The sequence below is a fragment of the Musa acuminata genome, chromosome BXJ3-6 (assembly GCF_036884655.1).
Source record: "Musa acuminata AAA Group cultivar baxijiao chromosome BXJ3-6, Cavendish_Baxijiao_AAA, whole genome shotgun sequence".
NCBI lineage: Eukaryota > Viridiplantae > Streptophyta > Magnoliopsida > Zingiberales > Musaceae > Musa > Musa acuminata.
In genome coordinates this window covers 34,153,605-34,171,321 of record NC_088354.1, presented here as the reverse complement: position 1 = coordinate 34,171,321, position 17,717 = coordinate 34,153,605, and the positions used below count along the sequence as shown (strand labels likewise).

General features: G+C 37.5%; 3 protein-coding genes across 6 annotated transcripts; 1 reads left to right on the top strand and 2 right to left on the bottom strand.

Annotated features, from left to right (window-relative positions):
- Window positions 1-1,142: 1,142 nt before the first annotated feature.
- Window positions 1,143-3,964, bottom strand: LOC135639725 (probable protein ABIL5). Of its 3 annotated transcripts, none has more exons than XM_065153596.1 (8): window positions 3,513-3,959; window positions 3,323-3,405; window positions 3,046-3,193; window positions 2,505-2,604; window positions 2,257-2,299; window positions 1,949-2,061; window positions 1,615-1,703; window positions 1,151-1,480 (listed from the first exon to the last, which is right to left on the bottom strand). In XM_065153596.1, the coding sequence occupies exons 1-8, from the start codon at window positions 3,828-3,830 to the stop codon at window positions 1,385-1,387; spliced, it is 990 nt and encodes a 329-aa protein (XP_065009668.1). In that variant the 5' UTR covers window positions 3,831-3,959; the 3' UTR covers window positions 1,151-1,384. The 3 variants fall into 3 exon arrangements, with proteins under 3 accessions (XP_065009670.1, XP_065009668.1, XP_065009669.1); XM_065153597.1 differs by having other exon boundaries at window positions 2,257-2,293; XM_065153598.1 differs by lacking the exon at window positions 1,615-1,703 and having other exon boundaries at window positions 1,143-1,480; window positions 3,513-3,964.
- A 1,006-nt stretch (window positions 3,965-4,970) lies between these two features.
- On the top strand, window positions 4,971-8,143 carry LOC103989166 (protein CURVATURE THYLAKOID 1C, chloroplastic). Its single transcript, XM_009407951.3, has 7 exons — window positions 4,971-5,103; window positions 5,256-5,375; window positions 5,626-5,720; window positions 6,512-6,598; window positions 6,726-6,788; window positions 6,875-6,912; window positions 7,921-8,143. The coding sequence occupies exons 2-7, from the start codon at window positions 5,276-5,278 to the stop codon at window positions 7,973-7,975; spliced, it is 438 nt and encodes a 145-aa protein (XP_009406226.2). The 5' UTR covers window positions 4,971-5,103; window positions 5,256-5,275; the 3' UTR covers window positions 7,976-8,143.
- A 48-nt stretch (window positions 8,144-8,191) lies between these two features.
- LOC135641045 (protein tesmin/TSO1-like CXC 5) lies at window positions 8,192-16,671 on the bottom strand. 2 transcript variants are annotated; one of them, XM_065156036.1, is made up of 8 exons: window positions 15,936-16,671; window positions 14,850-14,957; window positions 12,376-12,553; window positions 11,146-11,499; window positions 10,728-10,822; window positions 10,517-10,611; window positions 9,097-9,495; window positions 8,192-8,666 (listed from the first exon to the last, which is right to left on the bottom strand). In XM_065156036.1, exons 1-8 carry the CDS (start codon window positions 16,178-16,180, stop codon window positions 8,464-8,466), a joined length of 1,677 nt encoding a protein of 558 aa, XP_065012108.1. In that variant the 5' UTR covers window positions 16,181-16,671; the 3' UTR covers window positions 8,192-8,463. The 2 variants fall into 2 exon arrangements, with proteins under 2 accessions (XP_065012108.1, XP_065012109.1); XM_065156037.1 differs by lacking the exon at window positions 14,850-14,957.
- Between the last annotated feature and the right edge of the window lie 1,046 nt (window positions 16,672-17,717).

The following is a 17,717-nucleotide window of genomic DNA, read 5'->3' as shown; positions in this document are numbered from 1 at the left end:
GTGGAAGAACCTGTGGCGGAGCCTCGAGGTTGACGCTGGCGGTGTCACAATGGACGGCGGGCTGGGGCATGTTCTCAGGGCTGCGGACGGTGATCAAGGTCATAACCTGGTTTCGCAGTGGAAGTTTGGATCTCGACCCTTGCCAGGTAAACCTTCATCACTGCTCTTCTTTTGATGATTTCTTTCGTGCAATCTGACTTAGAATTTGCCTTCTTTTCTTGTGAATTTGGTCACTGTTTCTTTGAGAGAATATCTTGTGGAAAGCTTTAGTTTGTTAAAAGGACAAAGAATGATCCATATGGCAGTGAAAGATAAGCGGAAACTGTTAGGAAGAATACGGATACCTTTTGATCTATCGAAAAAAAGAAGAGAAAAACGATTACTTTTTCCCCGAAATATATGACTTGTATCTGTCTTCATGTGTCAGAAGAACTTTGATGTATCAACTCAATTATGATCGAACGTTTCAGAATCACAACTACTGATAATTGCCACAACTACTAATAATTGCCAGTATATTGCTTGCATTATATCATTTGTTTTTAAGTGGGAAACTAGCTGGCTTTATTTGATAGCATATGAACTCGTTAGGCTCCGCAGCAGAGTGCCATCCTGGAAATAGACAGTTTGGTATCAGGATTAGGAGCATACCATGTTAGCTGAAGCCTCAAGGACCGGAGGAAGAATAATGGACACCTCACTCTTTACAGCAGTGATTGTTCAACAAATTAATCATAGAGTAATGCATTTGCTTTTGGGGGTTATGAGGAAATTTGAATCTGCATCTTCTGTCTATTTAGAGGTCAGTTGGATGTCGAGTGTGTTTCTCAGAGCTGACAAGGGTTCCAAGAGTTACATATTGGTCCATTCTTGATTGTTGTTATTGGATATTGGCATTGGAGAAAAGATCGTAATTGATATTTGATTATTACTGCAAATAATCCTTTGTGATTGTGAGAATGAAAAGGAAAAAGATACATCAGTTTCTTGGACTTGGCATTGCTACCTGGTCAAAATAGCCTGCTAATGAAGTTAAAAACAAAGTAGTGCTGAAGTATGACTTACCTATTATAGTAAGAACAATGGGCAAGTAAAATTTCTTCCAGAGCAAACAACTAGAAAGTGCAAATCATTTTGGACCAAATTAGGAAGGCTATATAAGAGGATTTTACTAACAAGAAATATAGACTGGTTTTCCTAAGGCTTTCTTTTCTTGTTACTTGACAGAATCACAACCTGGATGCATTTAACATGCTGAACATTCACATGGTGTGTCACATTCATAAAAACATAGGAAGCTGATGGTTCTAACTAAGTGCAAAACTAGGCAGTCAGTGATTTGAGGTTTGGATAAAAGATCCAGTAAGTCTCCACAAGGCACTTTTTATGTCTTTCTTTTACTGACTCTCAAAAATGACAAGATGTTGTTCACTTGCATGGGCTTCTTCTTTTGATAGACACCTCCCAGCATATATAAATCCTGCAGAGAATTCATAGTTCATTATGTAGTTAGATAGCTCTGCTAAAGTACTTCCAGTTATAGTTTATGAATCAAAAGAGTATTATCATTGAGATGACAAGCCACTGAAATACTGAAAGTGGCTTCAGGAGTACCTCAGGCTTGAATTTAACTGAAGGATTTCTTGGTCTCAAGAGTACAGATGGGCCTTTGACAACCGGAGTTGCCTTAGCAAGCTCTACTCCTGTTAGGAGTCAAATACAGTAATGTCGCACACAGGGAGAAAATTATCTTCAGTGACCCAGAAAATTCTAGGTTAAGCAGGCACATTAACAATCTGATGCTAAGCTAGAGACTAGATTTAATTGTGTGTATAGAAACAGAGGTTCATCCAGGTGATTAAATTGCTTTCAACAAGTTAATCAAGCATTTCCTAAAGATTATAATGTGGAAGGTAGTATGCTTAGCATTTCAGTGGAAAATCCATACCCAAAATGGTTTGGTTGCTTGCTGGAAAGAAGTGGTCAGCAGCACAGGACTTCAGGGAATGAGCCATCTCAGCCATATGATCTTTCTTGGTGGGAGTCTCAGATCCACCAGGCCTGTATGTCTATCTTGAATTAGATTCTTTGCATGACAAATTCTGTTTGAAGTATATATACTATGCATTTCAATACTCATCAAATGAACCGTGAACCTAAACTTGAATTTCACAAAGAAAAAGAACATATGAAGATGGACATACTGAATCAAAAGCAAACCAGCTGGAGGAAAAAAAAAAGGAAAAGAAATCAAACCTGGAGAGATCACTCCACTTTTCAATATGCTGAGTCACTGTTTCTGTGGAAATCATAAATAGATTAAATAGCATGTGGTAAATCAAAGAACAAAAGTTGGTGATTTTATTAGTAAGGGTAAAGAAAACATTTATTGAGCTAAAAAATGTTATGTATTATGATGTTATTACAACATTCATTTTTATCTTTCTGGTGGTTAGGAAATCAATTGAATAATCTGCCTAAAGAGTAAGAACAAAAGACAGTACCTGCTGAAACATAATGCTCATGATGTTGAGGGAACTTCAGGCTCAGTTGCATGCTAGACAGCTCGAGACTTACAGCATATTGCTGACAAGTGAGAAGCCTCTGGTGCCATGTTGCCCATTAGATTGTGTTTTCTCAAAGGCATAAGCATACAACAGACACTGAAATAGCAACGATAGAAAAGAAAAAAAAGAAGAAGCAAAAATTGCATGCTTAATAAAATTCCCACACCATTGTGAAGTGTGGGCTCTCTGTTTTAGAGTGTGTTCTTGGCCAATCGATTCTTTACTGTGCTAACCTGCTTGATGACCTTACAGATAGTACCTTACATGAAACAAGTACCAAGTAAAAATGAGAAAGATCGTCGCAACATCAATGGCTGCATCACTTGAGGTTAGTTCAACCGGGGAAAGTATGACTAACCCCGATTAGCTCCTACAGGCGCCATCAATGAATAGATAGAACAACTAGCACCTTTTAAGCTAGAGCACAGAGCAACTATGTAATGTTGTTTTGTTTGTTTTCTTAGGGGAACAAGCTGACCTGCTTCAAGCAATCAATCCTTCGCTCCGTCTGCACATCCGCAGTATTGGCAAGGAGACTCTGCTCGAGCTTGGAGGAAACATTTCCCAAATGGTCCACGACTGCTACAATTGCTTCACATATATAGCTCTTTGTTCCCTCCAAGATCCTACTCGTCACCGGAGAACATCATCTTAGTGTCATGGTCGTGCCATGGTACAATTCAACCTTTTCCCGTATGGTCAAGAAGCTTTCTTCTTTGGACACTTAAAGAAAGGAAGAGAAGGAAACAACTCACATTTTCTTCTGCTCGGCCGTTGAAAATGCAGTCTCGCAGTAATCTGCAGCATGGTAGAGCTGAGAGCGGAGGTCCTTCAGTTCCTACGAGGAGTCAGCCATGCAAAAAGAAACTCACCTTAGTTGCAACACCGTGACACAGAAGAAGATAAGAAAGCTTCACTTGGAACAAGGGAGCAAAGGTTCAAAACCAGTAGAGCATTGTGAAACCGATCTTCCTCGCCTTCATCCTCTCCGTATTGTTTGGATGGGGTTTTGGTCAATGGCACCGTGGAAATGGCTGCTGTTGAGTCCCTGGTGTCTTTGCCTTTCCCCATGACTCTGCAACAAGAAGAAAGCAAGAAGAGCGAGAAACCGAGCGCAAGGATGGAGTACTTGGGGGAGAGGAGATGATGCAGGAGGGGAAGAAGCTGACAACAAGTGTTCTGAGCCCCGTGATCACTTCCCTTCAAATCTATTTTCTGTGAAGCCAGAGGACAAACAAGCTTTTCTTGGGTTCGCAGAAACATGACACCGCGGCTCGCAAAGGATCACAGGGGTGCAGTAACAGCAACATATAATGGAAGTCGCATATCACACTTAGATTTATGTCCATTTCTTTTCCTTGGCTGCTCTTTACATTGCAATGCCAATTTCATATTTGGATCAGATTTAAAAGGGTTGATAATATGAGGTACTAAATTCTGGTGCTGACAGCCATTGCAAAGCCCTACTCACATGGCTTCCTGTAGGCAAAATCTCCTGATGATACTGCAGGCCTCAATTATATCCAAATGGCATCAGAGTGTCTTTTGGGTCCACCAAGCCAGCCAGTCAAATTAGCTTCTTCCTTAGCCATGTTCTGTCGCTCATGGGAATAATTTCTATTAGTATTTATATATTATATATTTACGAATTAATTATAAATTATCTTACATAATTAATTATTCTTAGTATCTTAATTTTTACACTTTCAAGAGTTAGGATCTTTATACTTCAATTTTTTTTTTACGTTATTAATTTTGTAGACGAAAATATCGCACGCGCTCAATAATAAAGAGATAGAGTTAGTACATGTTACAGTGGTAAATCCTATAATATTTTTGTCAACAAAATCGATGATGCAAAGAGAAACAAGAATAAATGTTTTACATTTATAAATATAGGAATCCCAATATAATTTTTATAAATATAGATATTAAAATATTAAAAATAATTAATTACATGAGATAATTTATAATTAAAATTTATATTTATTAAAAATTAACTTTTTAATAAAATATTCATCAACATGTATTCCCCCATAGTACTAATTTTGGTGCTCTATGTCAAATCCCAATATCCATTTTATTCCATAAAGAAAAACATTCAATTTAGAAGTAATTTATGTTTTTGGGGAAAAAAATTATTTATCAGAAGTGTCATAAAAAAATCTTTGATAAAGAAAAAAAGAAAATTCCACTGCTTGTTAGGAAAAAAATTTATTTTTCTTTTTTAATAAATAAGTTGATATTTTCTTAGCGAGATGAAATAGGGACTAAATCTTGTTCTTACTTCTGTTATGTGCAAAAATGAGAGTAATTTTTTAGGCAAAAGGAGTTGATTTGACATATAAGATTAGGAGGTAAAATAATGGATAAAAGGAAAACGGAGAGGAATAAGAACTGTCCCTAAATGTTAATTACTCCGATGTGACGGCGCAATCTGCAATGTGTAGGATAAAAGGTCTGTTCGCCATAAAGGACCGCACGAAAAATTGTGGCCTGCGCTGCCCTCAGACCGCATCCCGATCTCCACGACGAGGTACGGATCGAAGCCGTCGCCTAGTCAAATCTTTTCCATCTCTAACTTCATTTTGGTTTCGTTTTCCCCCTTCTTCTTCTTCTTCTTCTTTTGATTTGTGGGTTACCCAACATGAATACCTGTGAGAAATGATCGATCCTTTCTTTTCTCAGATTCTCTCTGGTAGAAAGTAATGGCCTTTGCCTCTGCCGTCACGCCGCCATCTCTGTTTCTGGTTCCAAGCAAACCCATCGTCACGAGCCCTAGAAAGTTTTTAGTGTCTGCTGTAACGGGTAATTCCACGCTTTATGGATTGGTTTCCTTTTGTGTAATTTTCTTTTGGTGCACAAAATGTGATCTTGTTCACTCGCTTGATTAGGTGGTTTTGTTATATGAGCAAGTAGCAACAAATTTTATTTTTTGTCATAATAATTTAATCTCCCTTTTTGGAGTAATCGTCAAATAAGTTCATCGAATCTGCATCTTCCAATTCTATGAACGAGGGAGATTCTACAAACTGATTTTGGATTATCTTCGAACTAGGCGGGCGAAGATGTCTGTCGGTTGTCGTGAAGGCCATTGGAGATAGCTCCGATACTTCCTCTGATGCTAGCATTGTGAAAGATGTCCAGAATGCTGTGAGTTGTACTCATTTGAGTATCTCATTCGATGATTAATTTATAGCATGATTCTTCTTCAGCTTCTTGTTTCAGAGCAAGCACGTTAAACATAAATGAAGACCTAATATAATTAGGACTGGCTATAGGATCTTTGTGCAGGCCTTTCCTTTTTAATTTGAGTGTGTGCTTGTGTGAATTCAGCAGAGCCTAAATCAATAACTGAGCAGAAATGGGTGAAATTCTAATAATCTGGCTTGCGGGGTGGAGGATTAGAATTTGATTAAATCTCCACTCCATAAGGCAAAAATATAGCTCTCATTGCATTGGTCACATAATCAACAGCAGAAGAATTCTCAATATGTCAATCATCTTTCTCCAAGATATTCTTGAACATGATGGAGATGGTGCATCAAGCAACCACCTGAAATAATTCGGGACAATCGTTTCCTCCATCGGCCAATTTTGGAGGAGTTTATACATATCCTGGACCTGCATTGTGACCGTCCTTTTCGATCATCAGACACTCGTGAATCGTTTTTATAAACAGTGATCGAGGCAAGGAAATAGTGCTATGCTGACTGTGAAAACCTTCATTGCGTGGAAACCAGCGAACGCTGGATGAGTGCATCAAGATTGACAACCTCAATTTTTGTCTTTTGATATACATTGTTGTTGCTTGTCATCTTTAGGTCTAACCACAATTCTGTTGGTCCTTTACAAACTAGTTATTGGCTTGGTTAACTAATAAATGTTTGTATGAGAGTAGTGGATGCATTATAAACTGAACTTTTGTTTTTCTTTTGAATCAGTGGAGCAACTATGAAGATCGAATTGCCTTTGTTGGTCTAGGATTTGCAGCCATCGTTGCAGTTTGGGCCTCCGGTCATCTAATTGAGGTAATTGTTGTTATCTTTGTATTTGATAAGACAGTGTATGTTCTTGTCAGTGAAAGGCTTCCATTGGCTCCTATAATAGCTAGTATGGATGATGTTTGTTCTTTAAGTTGGACTGGTTGATTTGCAGGCTGTTGACAAGCTTCCTCTATTCCCAAGTGTGTTTGAATTCATTGGGATATTGTTTTCATGGGTGAGTTAATCAAAACTTATCCCTGCTGTAGAGTAGAAGATGAACATGGATTTCCTTTGCATTCTAACTCTTTTCTATGTTTACAGTGGTTTATATATCGCTACCTTTTATTTAAACCAGACAGGTGAGAAGCTTTCTGATCTGATTTTATTGCTCGATAACCAATTCCCTAGTTATCTTTGTTGATATTCTGTCACAGAATGACTGTGTAAGTTTGTATACTTAGTCAATTGTTTCAGTATGCCACTGGTCGTAATGGAAATGACATATGACCTGTGACCTTTTCATTAACAACATTAAAGAGAATTGCTTGAATATTTTTCCATGGTGAAATAATTTTCTAATTTTCATTAGGTTATTAAACGAAAACCAACTGAACGCACAGATTCTCATGGCATTAGTAATCTTATTGATACCAGTTTGAAGACTTAAACTTCTATATAATATTAAGATTGCTCCTTTGCAACCTCGGCGACCAAGGTGCTAGACATTGAAACGGACTCTCTATTTATTGAGGTAAGATAGTGTATTAACTCTCACAGCCACCACATTAGTGGAAGGCATTGGATTCATCCTCGTCCCATTTCCTGTAAAGAAAGCAATTTGGAGATGAAACAGCTCTAATTCCTTCCATTACGCTCTTTTACAAGTTATTATGGTAGTGGTTTGTGGTGCATAGTAAGTATAGGTGGAGAAGACTGGCACTAGAATTAGATAGGGACCCTACGTAACTCTGTTAGGATGAGTTCTCACAGAGAACCTGAAGAAAAGGAATTGGGTATCCGTTAGTGATTGCTATCACTGCGCTAGTCTCTGAAACCCTTGTTCGCAATTATCCTTATGAAATAACCATTAGAAAGTTTCCTTTTAGCTTAATCATACTGAAGTTGCTTGGTGGCTCAAATTCTTTAAACAAGTTGGCTAAGAGGCTTAGTGGTGGTTTAATTTGGATCATAACATTGATCCTTATTTGTCGTTTGTCCTCCGCCGAACTTAAAGCAGCTCTAAGAGCTACTAGCCCTGTTTGGATAGAAATATCTCAAATTCTTCATCATTTATCAGGATGTCTTTTCTAATATTTTTGATGATCTTTATTTTTATTTTTACGAGTTGCATTGTTATCTTTTTTCAGGGAAGAACTGTCAAAAATTATCAAGAATGCAATATCAACTGTTCTTGGCAAGTGATGTGTCCTTTGAAGAACCAGCATCTTGGAAGGCCAGAACTGAACTTGTAACAAAGCTCGACAACTTTTGGGTACTTAAGTTCTTTGTCCGAATGTACTGATATGTGGGAAGAATGTGTGACATTGTAATCAATACAACTAGCCAAGTTATCATGTGTTGATTGACCAATTTTTGTTCTTCCCATCTTATACCTGGCATCAATAACTGTGACACACATTGCAGGAAAATTATGCTTGGATTTCTATGATATCAATCCCCTATCATATGAATTATTAAGTCTGTGAGATCCAATGATTACAAAAGGAAAGACATCCAGTGGCGGCAGCCACCCTACATCTGATGCTCTGTAGAAATATGAATAAGCTATCTATAACTTCCACTAAAACGAGTACAAACTTTGGAAATGGGCTTAGTCGACTTGTAATAATAAGACTGAGCAAATCCATGCCTCGGAAATATTACAGAACAAACTAGTGTTGGTTGCTTGTTCATACCTCTGATTTCTCGGTCTTAGGCTTGATGTCACCATTCCCTATGTTTTGCTGTCCAACACGATAATACTTGCTAGAGTAAGCAGCGATCTGAGGAGTCTCCATAGCAACTGGCACTACTGTTGTAGCAACACCATTAATGGCTGATTCCAAATGACATGGTTTCTCATGCTCTGCAGACCTGGACGAGTATTTCTCTTCTGCAATAAGTCGGAGAAGAAAATATTAGTTACAGCACTTGTATTGCAACAAGAGGAAAACATCATCATCATCCAAGAGAATCTTTTGATCATCCAGAGAAAATGGTTTTACATATGACTTTATGTTTCAATTCAATTTAGAACTAAAAACCCTCAAAATTCATAATGTTGTAGCATGAAAACTCTAAAAAAATTCCTGGACATTCAAATCAGGTAACAAATCACATCTTTCCGATAACAACAGATCAGGTCAGGTTTGGAGTCCAGGCGACACGAACCTCACCTAGATAAAAGACACTTGTTTCAGAGGCGAAGAGAAAATGGATAAAATCACAAAATGGTCCATGAATCATCCTGAGAAGAATACTGAGTAGCACATCAAATTTAATTAGAAATCTCTACTACCATTGCACATGGAAGAAGTATTTACCTTTCATTTGTCCATAGGTGACTAGCTTGAGGAGATAGTCTCTGAACTCCATTAATACACACCTCTCTTGCTCCACATAGACCTCTGTTATGCTCTGGTTGCTGAAAGATTTTGAAACTGTATCGGTAGCCTGAGACGGCATAAAAATTGTGTCTTGCTCATCACACAACAAAGCCAGTGTTCCAGGAGACGTTGGCCTTCCACCATTCTGCCCATCCCTACAATCAGATCCAGACTCTTCCGTGTTAGCTTTCTCCACAGGAATTTCACTTGTAAACTCATCCGCTGATGCTTTCTTCATATCCAGATCAGACCATGTCTGATCTTTGTCATCATTTGATTGTATGGGAGACCTTTCAGATTGGCCTTCCTTCTCTGTTAACTTCTGAGCTTTTCTATCTGGATAGTTTGAACTCAGAGATGATAAGAATACAAATAGAATAAAAAATTAATGGTTTAAGCAGTTCATGATGCATTACAAGGCAAAGGTGGCATTCAGTAAACAAAATTAACAACAATATTTAGAAAAAGAAAATTTTGATCAAGTCAAAATTTGTCAGTACCAAAATAGCCAAGGCCAAACCTTTCTATCAGAAGTCTTAAATTCTAATATTTATGGAACTCCAAATAATTCATTCTTTACTAAAAGTCTTGCATGACATCGAAGGGAACAAAACATGCACTTGTTTATTAAAAAAATGATTTTATATCTTCTGTTTTTGCCAACATTAAGATTCTTCGAACCCTCAGTTATAAAAGATTGAGTCCTGTACTCTGTTTCACCCAAACTAATTAAGCACTGCCCCTTGTGTTAAATTTGTGAGACCCAAAAGGATAAATTCACAGAACATTTGATCATTTGAATGTTCCCATTGACAATTTGAATCACAAATTAACTCTTCACTCTTCACCCTGTTATCACCCTTGTTCCTTCTTTTTCCTCCTCTTTTCAGCCTCTTTGTTTAGTCCCCATCTCTTCCTCCTCGCTTCCACGAATCCTGCTCTCTCTTCCTTTACCTATATTGCACTTTAACCACAGCAGAAGATTATCCAGCCCATTGATGAGAGGCATCCCCCTCTTGTTCAGCAATGGCTATTTCACAGTAGGTGCTTTTATGATTTTCTATTTCATTACTGAAAACACTGAGCGGAATATTAGGGATAGTTGGAAAGTTTTGTAAAGAATGAAAGAGAAACATGCTCCTCTTGATTGTTCATTTCATTCTTTTCATAATATGAGTTGCATGTCAATGTCTTGAGACATGTACGTAACATGATAGTTATGCAAGCTAACAAATGAGGGAGGTGTTTGTAGGTGTAGCTTGTTCCATCTGTGCTACAACATCCTCCAATTGAGTTTGGGATGCACTACTACATTATATGCATCAGTTATTGCACACTGTTGTGTAGTATGTCATACCAGCAAATGTTTTGGCAACCTTCCCAGACACCACTGCCAAAAGCTTGCACAGGTCCCTAATGTGCTCTGGTTGGACTATGTCTGCTAGAAGAGATCTTCAGACAATAAAAAAAAGTAACATGTTAAAAGCATAGAAAGCTACAATTTTAAAAGTTCCACATTCAAAACAAATCAAATAAAAGAATAAGAATATTGGAGGATAGATCTTTACCTGTAAGTGACTTTAGTAGATACCACTGGAGCAGTATTGATAGCACTGGCCGCAGGAACAGAAGCAGAAAAGGAGGAAGGTGCTGAAGTCTTTGCCTGAAAGTATAGGATGTCTCAGTAATGTCACTGATTAACAAGCCAAATGCAAGTCAAAAAGAGTGGTAGCAAATCATGGTTTCATCTTTTCTCGTTGATTATAATTAAAAGAAAATGCCAAATTAGAAGAGCCCTTGTGACAAAGCAAGTTAACACAGACCTCGCATGGGCAATCATTTAGAGTTATCAAACTAACAATCTAATACAGCAGAATTATAAAGTGAATGAAAAATTCTTGTTAAACTGTTTTAATACAGACCTTTTGAAGATACCAAGTATAAGTGCAGTTAATCTCTATAATATTGTGAATATCAGAAAATTACCTGTGGAAGTTGTGCAAGCCTTTTAATGGGTTCCTTTACTAATGCACCAAAGAGGAGCTCCTGGTTTTTCCTCTTCTTAGATGGTGAAGGAGACATAAATCCAGATGGACCAATAGCCCCATTTACAGTGGCACTGGCTGTCTGCTGCATGTAAAGAGTGCTTCCATGATCACCACGGAAGAGAGCTTTCCTCTCTTCGCTCCCTTCAAAGTTCTTACAGTCCATACATTTACAATTATCAGAGCAGAGAATGTTGGCTTGGAAGCACTCACAGTATTTCTTGAGGCACCCAGACTTCTTACAGTGGCATCCTTTGTTGTGCTTTCCCACCAAAGGAAGTTCCCCTGCCTCGTCCTAACACATACAAGCATATTGATATAAGTTTTTGGCAAATAATATTGTTAAAAAAACACCTTTAGTTTTTATTCTAACAGAAGCTAAAGTGGGTCTTATGATAGGACATGATCTTTCCCAACAAGATGACCAAAAATTTCTGTGACCACTCAAATGCCTGTTTCTCTTGGATACCGAGAAACATATCTTCCTCTAAATTTCATCAATTCTTCATTTATCAAAACCTCCTCGAGAGCATATACATTATGTTCTTTTTCTGAGAGCAGTTAGGAGAAAGAAGAGTCTCATATCTAGATAACCTACAACCTTGTAAAATAAAAGTTAATACAATAACTCATATGAAATGAGAATTAAAACAATCCTAAAATTTAAAGGAGTGTCTAATAGATCCATAAAGCTCGTGAATGGCTCAAGCCACAAGAAAGCTTTTTTAAGCACTTTAAGCTTACCCTGAACCTTTAAAAACTAAATTATGACTGAGATTCCAGACATGCATACATGGTGAAAGATGAGACATGGAAGTCACTAATCATTGATATGAAGGATTTGTACTAGTTAAACAGTCAGCAGGTGACAATTCAGCAATTATCATCAAGAACAAAATAAGAAAGCTACCACATACAAACATGGGATGATTACAATATTATCACTTTATTAGAAACCAGTGGTTCTACCCAGTCCTTCAAAGACTTTAAACTCACAAAGATCTGCTGCCACCACAGGTCAGAATTGCTACAAGGTTTCAGCACATGCTGAGCATCATGTAAGACATGATGACCAACTTAAGAAGGTGCCAGATATGCTGAATACTTGTGCACCTTGTGGAAAGAAAAACATTTAACCAAATTGTGTTCTTCTAGAAGATCAAGTACATACCCTAGTAACCCGTGATGCATGTGGGCTACTGCCAATCTTAGGCCTAAAGGCATTAGGATTGCGCTCTAGAGTAGCTTCAACAGCCTCATGCCTAGCAGCTTCATTCTCAACATTGTTACAGCAGTTTGTACAGTTGCAGCCATCGCAATAAACTCCAGATGCAAAACACTCACAATATCTAAGCATGAAATAATGAAATAACAAAAGGACAATGAGCAAGTTTGGCAAAAGAAAAGAAATTGCAGCTGTATGAACAAGCATTAAATTTATGAATCTTAGTGTCAGGCAATTAAGAAACAACATATATAAAAAAATTATGTTGCCGATAAAAGGGTGTTGAGATGGATGTATGGAGTTACTAGAAAAAAATAAGAAAAAAAATACTGTTATTTGTGAACCACTAGATATCGCTTCGATAGAAGATAAGATCAGATAAAATCATTTAAGATGATATGGATATGTGCTTAGGAGATCTCTAACTACGATAATCAAAAGAGATGAAATGATTAATATTAATGATACGAGGAGACGTAAAGAAAGACCTAAAAAAACTTTAGTGGAAACTATAAATAAAAGTTTAAGTACTCTAAACGTAACTAAACATATGACTTTTTACATATCTCAATGGCGACAAAAGATACATGTAGCTAACCCCAAATAGTTGAGACTCATGGATTTTTTTTGTTGTTGTTGTATTAAATTCGTGAAGCCAAGTTCAATGTAAATAAAGACAGCATCAGTATGAAACTTTCTACATAAAATTGGCTGCACATACCTGCACTGGAACTTTCATATGAGCAGTAAAGTGCTCCAGAAGATTAATAGAAACAAGTTGAGATTCAAATTTAACATGAAATTTTCTTCCTACTAATATTTTCACATTCCTTCCCCAAAGACTTGAGATGACCAGTAAAATTGAAGCTTTAGCATAGTCAAGCAACCTAATATTTTGATTGCATATTTGAGATACAATTAACTGCAAGTCTCTAGGCATAACACTTTCCATATTCAACATGCACGACAAAATTTATTTCAGAAAAGCAAGAAATAACCAACATTTCTTCTACTGGTATAAAGCCAAGGAAATAACCAACCTTTCTTCTACTAATATACAGCCCTGTCTACCAGTTATCACCTAAGTTTGTCTAGATTTCTCATTCATCATTGACTCATTATGTGGGCTATTAGTGATTGGATTGCTCTTAATTTAAAAAACATAATAAGGATAATGAATTTAATGGATATGTTCAATTAAACATTACCACATTTCTTCCAGAAAATTATTCATAAATCACCATAGCTTGATCTTGAAAACAAGTTATTCCCATGCCAAAGTTAAATTTCCAAAAGTACCAAAACAAAGAATTTTATACTTGACCAACCATACAAACTCAAACTCATTGCATTAGTCTTATCAGAGTTGTTAAACAACCACATTGTACACTTCATTTATCAGAAATCTGTTTTGCATTAATGAACTTGAACAAGTTTCGATGTGAATTTCTCAATAGTAGTTATACAAGAAAGACACTGTACTTGATTCACCAAGGCTCATATGAGTGGACTTTAATGTTCTGCAACTGCAACTAGCTAAATTAGGGGTGGGGGTGAGACAAGGAATATGTGTTAAACAGGCTGGTAGTTTTGATGAACTATATACACGATCACCATACATAGACTGCTATTGGGGTCTGATCAACCAGTCCATCCAAAAACCATTATTAACCCAGTTGATGATTATGCTCAGAAAAGTCTCATGAATTTGTGCAACAAAATTTGTTTTGTTAATTCCTACTGCAGTTAAAGAAACATGTACAGAACTCCAAGGTGATTTTCAGTGGTCCTCACTTTCATACAGGTTGCTGTTTAGGTATGTCAAAAAAGAAAAGGAAAATGAAGTTATTATCATGGACCATGGTATTTCATAGCTCGCTTAAAGTTGACAATTTACTAGAAAATGGACAAACTTTAAGCTAGGTGCATAAGTCTCTGTCCCAACTTGAGCAACCACTTGAAACTTTGGTGTAGACACAGCCTGAGGTTCTTTATCTCATCTCTAGAAATATCTTTCTTTGGGTAGCAAGTTCAAGCAAATAGTAACTGGTATAAGAAAATGGTTGCAGAACTAAGATGCCTTATTAAACAACTATTTTATGGATTGTCCTGCAGGGCAAGGATTAAAGGAACATAATGGAGAAAAAATTGGTAGCTCCTGATAAAATTACCAGATTCCATAACTTTTGGAGTCCTATCCTGCCAAAAAGCACTGTTTTATGGCATTTGATATCGATCATCTGTGTATGCCTAGGACTCTAGATGATCTTGAAGAACTCATTATGCTCAACGAGTATTAGAACACATGAATACCAGATATTTAATGTGAATAAATCATACAATTGTTAACAGCATAGTGCACAAATGCCATTAACAAGTAAGTTGTCGAAGCATTTGTAACAAAAGGTAATTCAACCTACAGCTTCAAGCATTTTGAGTGTTTGCAGTTGCAATTCTTCTTTCTTGCTGGCGTACCATCTTTTGCATCAGACAACAATCGTGGCCGTGACTTGGGAGACTCTGGCTTGCTGAAGAGGTTAACTATAAGACTGTGTGCTGATTCTTTGCAATCAATAAAAATAATACATACAGACATCAGGAAAATGTAAAAACTTCTGTAAGCAATCATTAAAATGATAATAGGTAAGTATACCAAGAAATTCATCACTGAAAAACTGGATACAATTAAGTAACTAATATATTCTGGGCATGTTCAGTACCAAAATATATCAGAAATACTTCGAAGCTTGACCAGATATTATTACGAAGAAATGGGTTGAAGAAGTCACAACCTACATGTAAACCACTAACAATTGACTGACAATAAGCAGAAGACAGAGGAGAGAGAGAACTTATTCAACTCAAGCAATTTAAACACTAACCATATGAAGCAAAAGTACAGGTTCCCTGTTTTTGTTAAAGGGGTTTTGGGACTGAGTCCTTGTTAAGGTGATGCACAAGTAATTGACCCACGTTTCTATGGGGCGTTTTGTCCCCTCCATTATTCCCAAAGGAAAGTAGGAGTCTTATTACAAAACTGTTGTCTACTACGGAAAGCAATCCACTATAATGGTAACCATATGAAGCAAGACTATAACTGTTAAAGACTCCTGATTCTGAATTTTATATACATATATATATATATATATATATAAACTAGATCTTATTATTAATAATCCATCATCTTTTACCATGTCAAGATTTAAACTCGTAATCTAAAGTTGAGGAACCCTAAAGAACAAATTAAGGGGGAAAAAAAGGAAAGGAAAGAACTTTCCGAGACCATGTCTTCAAGTTATATATACAATTAAAAAAGGAGAGTCTTGAAATAAGAGCACAGTAAGGAACCAATTCACACAAAGAGGGGAAACTCTCATGCTTATAAACCTAGACACTAGGAACATGCTCAAATGATTGATGCATCGAAACCTAACCTAAAATTTGAAAAGAGTTGCCTGATTCCAAAAGACTCAAAATTCGAAAATTATATAAAACCCATTACTCACCCAGCGGTAATTGAGGGAATTGAGGGGCGCGACAGGGACAGAGAAGCTGGAGTGGCCCGCGGCGGCGGCTGCAGCTGCTGCGGCGAATCAAGGGCTATTGATAATGCGTTGGAAGGGGATACACCACCATACGCCACGGCCGTGAAATCCAGATGGCGAACAAGCTTTCTTGGAGGGAAATCGGACGACGCCGATGAAACAGGTTGAACACTTTGCTCCATGGAAGCCCGTAAACGCTGATCCATGGATCAATTCAAAAAAGACGGCCAAAGACTTTCCTCGGAATTCTACTCCTTTTATAACAAGTAATAAATTCTATGGATTCCTAACAACTGGGGATCCCTTAGATCGAGTTATCGAAAGCTTGGAGATCGTCGGGGGAGCTGGGAACAAAATAAAGGCCCGCGGCAAGAAGACTGCCAAAAATTCCTACCGAATTATACTCATTTTGGACGGAGCCAAATCTCCATAGATTCCAAACAACCGGAGACCCCTTCGATCGAGCGTTAAGAGTGCTCGGAGGTCGCCGGTGAAGCTGGAAATAGAATAAAGGCCGAGGTAGTTGGGGGGATCTTCAGTGTCAGAGATGGAATCAAGCAGGCGGAGATCCCCCGCGAAGACCGGCTGCGGGCGGTGGCGGAGGGGAAGAAGGGTGGGATTCTTGTTGGGGTGCGGCGAAATCTTTCGAGCACGCGACGGGCAACGGAGGACGAAGCGAACGAAACTGGGTATCTATCTCACTCCCCCTCTCTGCTTTTGAAATCGAATTCTAATATTTGACGGACGGATTTGGGACTTAGGAGAGATCGGACGGATGAGTCCTCTTAGAGAGATCAAGTGGTCCAAATTCATAGGGTTCGAGATGTCACCCTCTTTACCGTCGGATTCTATAAGGGAAAGGGCTTCTTTTCCTATTGGAAATAATTATTTTGTTTATCGAATAATTGATATGCCTTTCACTCACGCATGTCGTTCAACCAATACTGACTTACAGCCTTGTATCGATTAAATGATTATTTAGATAAGACCATTTTTTTATATAATTATAATTAAAATATAATTGTGATCGTCGATTTTTACATGAGACAGATATTAATTTTTGGGCAAACCGTCCGCATAATATCAAATTGACACCAACCCGAACGTCGCAAAAATTACCATTCTCTCACATAGCATCACCGTCGCCGGTGGAGCCCACGGATTCGGCCAACCGCGGGCCATGCTCCAATTTGGCGTCGGCCAGCAAGATGAGATTCCACATGGCCGCCAGAATAAGACGCGAGATGACCACATTGTCTTCTATCTAATGCGAGCGATGTCTTCTTATCTTCATCCGTTGGTGTCTCTGGGTCACCATGTAAACCAAAAGTGGGCCCCGCTGCTGTCTGCCAATACAACAGATGCGTGTCAAGATGCAGATATGTGGGCTTAGAATATCTAACTTAACTTTTGTGAAATTTAATTGTGATATCATTTAAAAGAATCCAATCTAGCTTATAAGTCATATCAATAAATCATTTAAAAAAATATATAATCTCTCATTAAATTGATCATTATAATAATAACGATCTTCTCAAATATATATATATATATATATATATATATATATATATATATATATATATATATATATATATAATTACTAATTTGATCATCTGAGATATTTGTTTAGACAAATCCCGAACCAGTTTAATGAGAGATACTTTATCATCTGGGAAATGCATCACATATGATCAGGAGGATGTGTATAGAAACCATATTTGTCTAAGAAGTGTGAAGATC

Coding starts and splice junctions, on each gene's coding strand:
- LOC135639725 (XM_065153596.1), bottom strand. CDS start 3,830: ATGTTTCTGCGAACCCAAGAAAAGCTTGTTTGTCCTCTGGCTTCACAG. Junction 2,062..2,256: donor AAGTGGAGTGATCTCTCCAG/GTTTGATTTCTT, acceptor ATAGACATACAG/GCCTGGTGGATCTGAGACTC. Junction 1,481..1,614: donor CAGTTAAATTCAAGCCTGAG/GTACTCCTGAAG, acceptor AATTCTCTGCAG/GATTTATATATGCTGGGAGG.
- LOC135641045 (XM_065156036.1), bottom strand. CDS start 16,180: ATGGATCAGCGTTTACGGGCTTCCATGGAGCAAAGTGTTCAACCTGTT. Junction 14,958..15,935: donor ATTCCCTCAATTACCGCTGG/GTGAGTAATGGG, acceptor TAACCTCTTCAG/CAAGCCAGAGTCTCCCAAGT. Junction 9,496..10,516: donor GGTTGCCAAAACATTTGCTG/GTATGACATACT, acceptor CAAACTATCCAG/ATAGAAAAGCTCAGAAGTTA.
- LOC103989166 (XM_009407951.3), top strand. CDS start 5,276: ATGGCCTTTGCCTCTGCCGTCACGCCGCCATCTCTGTTTCTGGTTCCA. Junction 5,376..5,625: donor TTTAGTGTCTGCTGTAACGG/GTAATTCCACGC, acceptor TCTTCGAACTAG/GCGGGCGAAGATGTCTGTCG. Junction 6,913..7,920: donor CTTTTATTTAAACCAGACAG/GTGAGAAGCTTT, acceptor ATCTTTTTTCAG/GGAAGAACTGTCAAAAATTA.